Below are 9137 nucleotides of genomic sequence, written 5' to 3'. Positions count from 1 at the left end.
ACTCTGAAACACCCTAAAGGCCTCGTCCAATCTACTGGAAGGACCAGAAGGCTTTAGGAGCAAAGAACTTACTAGGTGTGACCTTGACCACTTAGGATGGAGTCAGGACCCTGGAGAAAGGGCAAAGAGGCACACGAAACGACAACGATGACAATGGTGGTGACACCAGGAACCACAGAAAGGAAAAGGAAAGGGAGGCCAGCGGAGAGAGGACCCTGGGCTCCAGCCAACTCCAGCGGGCCCACAGCGGCCGAAAGGTGATTTGATGGGAAATGAAGAATTTAAAAAGTGCACCACCTTGTAGATTGAGTGTGTCTGTGGTTGTGTAAGGCGTTCCCTCCAGTACCGCATTGTGAGCAGTTCGAGAATCATGGCAGGATTACCTACCTTTCTTACATTCCAGATCTCAAGCTCATTCACAATAGGGGCTGAGTAATCTGTGCCTTTCTGCAGCTGTGCACTGCCCAAAACAGAGCAGACTGCTCAGTACAGCTGATGTACTGAGCGGAAGGGCAGACAATGACCTTGTGCAACCCCTTTCCCAGGACTCTCCGATGCCGTGAACCCCCGAAACACTCCTTCTTTCTCTTTCTGCAGCCCCTGCGGAGTCTCAGAAGCCAGGCTCTGGAAGCCAGGGGCCCTCAGCATGTTGTGATGATCCAAGCAACGAGGTCATGCAGGTGGGAGGACTTTGCATAATTCCATAGTAACGAAGATCACTGTTAGCCATGCACAGCAGCTGGGGTTGTATGAGCTCGAACTCCATGAAGGTTTATCCCTAGTGGGGAGGGAGCCCTGTATGAGGAAACCTCCCAGGCACACCGGGGAAGGAGTGAATGATCATTTCAATCTTCTAAAAAAATAATCCTGTGCCCCGCATTTCAGGGTCCTCTGGAATCAAGCTGTTGCCACCCAGTGACTATCTGCCTGAACAACTGAAGCCTCAAGCCAGACGTGGGTGGGCAGGCCTATGCTCCCCAGGAACCCAGACACGACCTAGAAGCATCAGGTGTCTCAACCCCCTGGAGGCCCCAGAAACTTTCTCTGTTCAGAAATCACATACCCTGTTTGTGAATTTCATGCACAGGTTGCAAAGGGGGGTGGGGGGACACAGGCAAATGCAGATAAAGTTTCAACCTTTTTATTCAAAGCAGCTTTTCACAATGTATAAATACTGCATATTAGCACACATGAAAATACAACTTCTAAGGCACCCAGAAATGTGTTCATACACGTTACAGGACCATTCACAAAGAGAGTGTACAATTTGCTCTAGACAGTCAGCAGTTGATAAATCAGAAGATTATTATCCCCCAGTACTGCACCCAGTCTCGGGAAATATTTACAACGTGGTGAGAAAGGGTCAGCTGCACCTGCTTGATAATTCTATGAAGTACTCATACTTACAAATATTCTGAACTAGTTCAAGACTCTCCCATGACAACCTGGCAAAAGAAAATGAGTAGCCTAATTTGCAAAGGTCTCCTTGGATTTTGGTGTGTGCGCTACATCCATGATCAAACCCAAACACTCCTCGGGTGGGCTGGACAAGTTTTTGGTAGCCTGCTTCATTATCAGTTTGGTAATAAGCCTTACCACTAGAATACCACTTCTTCAGCATCAATCATGTCTCAACCAGTCAACGGATTGATGATTTCATGGTGAATGAGAATGGAGCATCATCTGGTGTGAGAACTGAAGAAAATCCTTCTCACGTCAACCAGGAATTGGAATGGGTCGATGTAGAACACAAGGAGGTGGAAATTCAGCAACTGCAAGGCTGCTGCTCAGTGTAGACGCATCTGAAAAACTCGCACTGGAGGCAGTTATTCAGATGGAGCGGTCTACACTGGTCAGAGAACCCAGAAGAATGCCAGACCTCCACTTTTTGTGATAATGGATAAAGGCTGGGGCTGCACAGCAAACACACCCACCTGAGATCGTTTCCATCTGAGAAACTCATCTTTCAGAGCCTTCTCGAGGTGACAAAACATCCCTGTGCATGGCCAGCCAGGGCAGCACGAGGTTGATGGACGTGAGCAGCTTCTTTGTGCCATGAAACATGCACACCTCTTTCTAGATGTGCCTATAATCTATAAAACTCATGCTTTGTTGAAATAATGAAATTCTTTGGTCCTTGGTTCTATGAAAGGCAATATTTTCACAATCCAGTCAACATGGGCATCAGCAAATGACTTCAAGCTGGGACTAATGGCGCAGGGACAAATTAAATACTAGATGGAAAACTACACCCTCCAAACTCGCCTGAGTTGCCTTACTGAGCTCCAGCAGCAGGCCAGGTGTTGCGCTCACAAGGCATGATGGACCATGCCAGAGATGAAGCTGAAAACTAGATGTCAGTTGTTCTGACTGCTACATACTGCAAACATTTGGAGCTTATTTCCATGTCAATGGTAGATTATAAATGCTATTCAGGATGAACCAAATACTTCACCCATACTATAGCCTTGGTCTCAAAATCATCTGTAAATCCTTGATAAGGAAAATCAGCTGATAACTATGGGAAGTGTGACCAACTGAAAGGAATCATCATTTTAAGAAAATTTAAGTCTAAATTTTCATTGGTTTTATTAGTTCCCAAACACAGTGGACACACCACCAATGAGCTCCATCTGAACAGCCCTGGGCGGACGGGCTCAGCCGATGTGTAGTTCTGCATCTAGTCTGCCTCTGCCCTGCTGAACGCGGGTTCGGTATGGCTTAACACACATAGTTTGTTGATAAGATGCTCAGGACACATGGGAATGCTGATTATGTAACCAAAATCGACTTCAGATTGTCTACACAAGTAAGACTCACATGTAAACTTTATTAACATCTCTCAAGGAATGCTGATCTCAGCCAGGCTGGATGTTTCCAAGTCACCTCTAAGAAACCTGGGGTCAACCGCCAAGGTCAGGAGCAGGAAATGCCATTTGTTCAGAACAAATGATGGACCAACAATCCCCACTGTGACCATGACTAAACCATGTGAAGAGTACAAAGGTGGTTCAAGAAAACCTGTTCTTGGTCCATGTGTATGGCCAAAGGCAATCACCAAGGTGCCTCTGTGGCCCCTGTGGCCATCAATTCAACCAAGCTCTTTAAATAGCCATGACCTAGAGACTGCATTGGGTCCACCAACATGGCTTGCACTGCTTGGAAGAAACAACCCGTATTACCCTTTTTTTTTTGCAACAAGCTTAAGGCTCTGTTCACAAACTCCATCAACTGCCACACAGTGAGAATTTATGGGGAGATCTTAAACTACATATGTAGTTGCAAAGGTTGGAAAATTTACTGATCCTAATGGTAAGGCTTATCCACAAATGCAACACATTTTCAAATTATACTTTAAGAAAAAAAATTAACCTGCTCTCTAACAATATAAGAGCATTAGAGTCTAATGGGGGGAAAAAAAAGAAAGAAACACATTGGCACCAAACCAGTAAGCTATTTGTGGGGGGGGAGTGATATTAATGGAAAAGATTGCCTAAAACGCATATTCTAACTTATCACAGAAATATAAAAGTTTATATTCTGAAAATATATACTGTATTAAAGTCTGTAAGCATTTCAACCAAAATTTGCAGAAATAACTAAGCAACACATATCTACAACAAAAATATACATGCAAGACAACCCCCAAATGGTTTCCCTTAAATATCTACAAAGGCAAAGTGTAGATTTTTTAAAGATTATACAAAACCATTTACAGAGAATAAAATAAAATACTTAAGAAATCTCATTCAGAGTCTTAAATACTGTGTATATTAGTGAGAGTGTCTAAACTAATATATACAAGAGACCTAAGTATCTGAAGACAGAAACACAGAAGAAAAGCAATTCTGCATTTTAAATATTCACTTAGGAAAATCTGAAGATGTTTCTATTCGTTTATCTTTGTTTCAAAAAAAGGTTTCCACAGGAACTAGACTGTAAAATTGCATTAATGTAACTAAATTTCAAATTTTAAAAAGTTTACAAATTTTTTTAAACCAACAGTTAATAATGGGAAATGCAGTTTGGCATTCAGTCAAGGCTAATTTTTTAAATGTGGGTGTTCAAAGATACAGTTGCATTGATCAAAGTCTATTGTGACTATTATTTTGCCATCCTCATATTAAACTTTATATGAAAAACAAACATATTTTCATGCTTCAGAGAGAACATTTCCTAGTTTAATCTAAACCAAACAAGAATAACATTTTAAATCAATTCTCTACTACCTTCTCATAGCTATCCAATTTCATCCTTAGAGGGTAATTTTTGATGGTATTTACCCACAGACATTACTCCAAAGCCAGAAGAGACACGTGGGCACATCATCAGCAGTAGCCTGTGGCTTCCAAATGGTGAAGAGCTCTGACCATCTTAACACGTTCTACAAAAAGCCCTCTTGGAATGGGGCTGTTAACACAAGTGGGTCCACTACGAGATGCTGGTGCTAATCACCAGGGATCCGAGCAGGGAGGGGAGGAGAGGTCAAATGCGTGGCTAACAAGATGGCAAGGAGTGGACCGCCTAGAAAAGGGGTGTCAAACTCATTCTCACCGGGGGCCACATCAGCCTCGAAGTTGCCTTCAAAGGGCCGAATGTAATTTGAGGACTGTATGAATGTAAATACTCCTTAAGAGTTAAGCGAGAGCTCAGCTGTCGCCAGGTAGAAACAAGATGGAGGGCCGGATTTGGCCCGTGGGCCTTGTGTGTACCACCTGTGGCTTAGTAAGGTTCCCTGACTAAGGAGGTAGCCTTAACTTCCCACCCACGGCTCTTTTCCAACTGCACAGGTAATTCTAGGATGGGGCTGCTAAAACCAGGCACAATTCCTCAAAGACCTGCCCAGGAAGTGACAGACCCAGGGTGGGGTGGGGTAGGGTTGGGTGGGGACAGAGCAGGGGACAGAGTGAAGAAAGGGTCCTATGGGTAAAGAAAGAGAGGGTGCTGGGACAGAAGAGAACAAGTGAAAGCCTGAGCCCTAAATCAAGAATATAGGGCTATGAGGACAAATTCTGACACCCCACAGGTCTGGCATTTTCCATCCCAACTCTATTTGCTATAAGTCATTTGGATTTCATCTGCACATTATCAGAACAACTGCTCAGAAAGTGAAAAACTCAGAGGTTCAGTCTACCCTGTAGGTAACAGCCAACTTCTGCCCAATTTGTGGGGTGTCCTTCCCTAACTGACTATGTGGAAACAGTCCAAACACAGACCAGCTTTTGAAACACCTCCTGTTAGAAGCAGAATCCACGAGTTAACGAGAGGAACTCCACCTTGGTAAGTTTCACATTCCTATCTTATCATCAGAGATCCTTGAAATGTCGAGAAGTTTGGATTTGTGATATGTCCAAAGCTAAAATATTTCTGCTTTCAACAGGGAACAAGATGGACATTGATTGAAAGGAATTTCCAAACATTCTCTTCCACCTCCAACATGAATCCTGACACTGCTTCTATGGTCAATGTATCTGCCCCTAGAAGGTAAACAGAAAGCAAGGGTCTCTTTCTTTGAAGGGTTTAGCAATGCTGCACAGATTACCTGCCACAACACACAAGAAGGCGGTTTGTCTAGGGACTTTGGGAAAGCGTACACTTGCTTTCTCCCAGGAAGAGACAAAATCGAAGTGGATTTGGGCAAAAGCAGGTGTTTCCCCAGAGTAACTCCCCATTGTCTAGGTCTGCAGTGCCTGCAGATCCCACATGGACAAAGGGGAGGACACACAGGGCTTTAATCTTCGTCTGGCTGAATTCAGCCAAGGTGGTTGTCCCCTGCTGGGCCCCACGACCAACATGGCTGAGATAGAAGAAGGTAGAAGAAGCCCCATGAAGTCATGGGGGAAAGTCCAAAGTAGAAAGGCTTTCTACAGAGGGAACCAAGACCATCTTAAGGATTAAGAGTCCAGGTAAACTTCAGATTCACTGTCTAAAGGACCATGTCTCTAGCCGTAGTACAGACACTCAACGTGTCCTCTGAAACACAAAGCTCAGAACCATGAATCCTTTTTATCTGCCTGGCCCATTGCATCTGGTCACCTTTAAAAGAGAAAAGAGGACCAGAGAGAGAAGTACATGACCAATCGGAGCAATGACCCTCCTCTTCTTGGTCCACCGCCCCTCCCCCAGCTGTGCCCAACTCTCACTGCTCCACCCAACTCTCTCCAAGGTCAAGAGTCACTGGTGACTAACTCAGGGCAAGGGAAGACGGGTGAGCAAAGGGGCCTCTGAGGACACTCAGGGGTTGTGATGGTGATAGAACAACCCTCCTGCTCTAAGAATCTTTCTCTGGGTGCTCTAACCTTGATGTTGACCTTTCTCCTCACCAACCAAAACCACAACCCCTCCTGCCCCACAGCCAATCCACAGACTTTTGAGTTGATGGTCTACATTTAGGTGCTGGGGTCCCTGTGCAGCCCAGGGGTCCGAGAGCAGGAGACCTCATCCCTGGTTATTGCTTCCCGTTGTGAGCAAACACCTAACAAAAAGATAGGTCACCTGAGCTTCAGGACATGGAAAGATTCAGTCCTTCTAATGACAGACCACCAGACTGGAAATGCCTTCCACATCCCTGGAAATCCACACCAGACATGGCTGCCCACATGGATGGAGTGAACTCTGAGATCAAAGTTCAGTCATTCACCCCCAAAGAAGAAAGTCTTACTCTGGACACTGTGCAACCCCTTGGGTGAGGCCTATTCCCCACCTCTTCCTGGTGTCACGCAATCAGGGACTGGATGTCTCAGCCCCATCACGCTGGAGGCCCCTTTACCTCCTTAAAGGCAGCAGAGTGAAGAGAAAGTTCCTCTGCGGTTCTCCTCAGAACAATACTCAATTTGAGAACCATTTCGCAAGCTGAGGATCTGGTACAAGCTATTCCTTTTATCCATGGAAACTCTTCCATTTTTATCTCTCTGAACTTTATGTCTACATGGTTCATTGCTAGAATGTACCAAACAGTACAAACCTCATACGGGATTTTGGTCCAGGGCAGTATGAAAATAATATCTGTTTGAATGACAGATATCATAATATATAAACAAAAATAAATAAATTAAATAAGTCTGATTAAAGAAAAAAATTTCCTAGGAGTTTATGTTTTGCAAAACTAGCTTTACATATAATACACATAAATTATCAGAATTTCCGCTTACATTGTTTTAAAAATATATATTTAACAAAACATTCCTAGATGTACAATATCTGGGTTTGTAAATCACTCAGTTGGGTGTTAAGACCGAGCCCTCAAAGTCACACGGATTTGCATCAGAGAGGAGACAGGCTGGCTCTACCCGCAGCGCTTCACTCATCAGCCTGGAAATTGCCCCAGATGGATTGTCTCCCATTACCAGATCTGCACTTAACCAGAGACCAGGAGAGCCAAGTCTCCAAATCAGAGGCACTGTGTAGACACAGTCTGAGTCAGAAAAACAGGGAAACTGGTCTTTCCCTCCCCTGGACCGGGATGGAGCATTTCAGCAAGTGGGAACAGAACGGTACCTGGAAGAGGCCTGGGAAGATATAGCCCTCAATAGCTCTCTAGCCAGTTGGGGTAGGGACAAGGGGGAGGCCAAGTGTGCTGCAGTTTCCATCTGTTACACAAAATCAAACCAATGAACAACAACCAAAGAAGACAAGGAAATGAACACACCCTAGGTATAGAGACACCTTGACAAACTCCTTGGCCAGGCTTACAGTGGGCTCCAATTTCTGAAACCCAGGGCAAAGCTGGAGGTCGGGTGCCCTTGACCACTGGGGCAAGTAAGCCGAGGCCCGTCAGACTTCGTAAATTTTGTCCTGCAGGTAGCTGAACAGGGAATCCAGGCCTTTGGAGGAACTCCAGAGTTGCTTCAGCATGACGCATTCCTTCTCGTTCACATCTTCAAGCACTGATTTCAGGAAGCTCCGAACGAGGCATTTTGACTCCTCCAATACCTGAAGGGAAATGCACACGCCTGGTTAGCTAGGCACCAGGGACTCCACTCCAGAAGAACGTACTTGGCCTAGGCCGCACTGGTTAACCTTGCAAAGCCCAAAGCCAGAGGAGGCTGCCTACTATAGTCTGGGGCTTCCTAGACCCATGTCCCCAGCAATCCAGGATGGATTCCAGACATGCCATGAGGATGAACCCACAGTCCCTGGGATGGCTGAGTGGGACCCATGTCACCCCCAACTGCAAGAGCTTTGGCTTTTACCCAAGGGTGACATAAACTCAGTATCATTTTCTATGGGAGTCATGAAAAAGTTTAGGAAAGGCTACTTTCACCTCCCTGTGCTTCATTTTCATTATCTGTGAAGTAAGAGTAATGATACCTAAGACAAGGATGGCTGGGATCACAGAGTAAGATAATGAATGAACTAATGGTTGTCCGAGCATCCATAGGAGCTATCCCAATGGCAATGCCTCTCACTCAAGCTTAGTAGTAAGAGCGGTAGTGATAATAGTAGCATAGCAGTCATTGTAATAATGAGTAGTAATAATTACAAGGATTGTAGCAATGAGTAATAAGAGAGTAACAATAATAGTAATACTACAGTATTGTAGAAGTAATAGTAGTAGTAATGTTATTAAAGGAGTGATAATGTTAGTGATATAGTAGTGATAATGGTGATGATACTAATAATACTATAGCATTATAGCAGCGATTATAGCATTAATAGTGACCTTATTACAGGAGTAGTAGTAATGTTAGTAATATGGTAGTGACAATGGTAACAATACTAATAATAGTATAGTAGTATAGCTGGAATTACAGCAGCAACATTAATAATGCAGTGATAACCACAGCAATAATCACAGTAATGAATAATAACAATTGTAGTGATCGTAGTAATAATAACAATGCCACTACAATCACCATTCAACAATAAGGTCTGCAAGAAGTACTTTTTCCTGCTGATGACAGCTCCACGAATAGGCAGCCTCCACATTACAAAGGAAGGACCTACACTCGGTAAAGCTGCCCACAGCTGCCTGATGGATGTTGCGTGCGAACGTCTGGCTGATTCTAACAGGCAGCGCTGCTGCCTCACTCTGGCAGAGGCTCAGTGCAGAAGTGCGGCAACCAAGCACCCTTCCATTGGCCTCCACCACCCTCTGCTGATGTCAGAGCTTCAGTTTACCCTCTCCCAGTGCGTGT

General features: G+C 44.6%; 1 protein-coding gene across 1 annotated transcript in view; it reads right to left on the bottom strand.

The window, feature by feature from the left end:
- Window positions 1–1125: 1125 nt before the first annotated feature.
- CDYL2 (chromodomain Y like 2) overlaps window positions 1126–9137 on the bottom strand; it is a 171160-nt gene continuing 163148 nt past the window's right edge. The window contains exon 7 of the mRNA XM_037145184.2: window positions 1126–7932. Within this exon, the coding sequence (XP_037001079.1) occupies window positions 7774–7932 (159 nt within the window). The 3' untranslated portion in view covers window positions 1126–7773. The remainder of the gene's footprint in view (window positions 7933–9137) is intronic.

This window comes from Artibeus jamaicensis, unplaced genomic scaffold, assembly GCF_021234435.1.
Source record: "Artibeus jamaicensis isolate MK-2021 breed Jamaican fruit bat unplaced genomic scaffold, CSHL_Jam_final contig_464, whole genome shotgun sequence".
In the NCBI taxonomy this organism is placed as follows: domain Eukaryota; kingdom Metazoa; phylum Chordata; class Mammalia; order Chiroptera; family Phyllostomidae; genus Artibeus; species Artibeus jamaicensis.
This window is presented reverse-complemented; position numbering and strand designations above follow the sequence as displayed.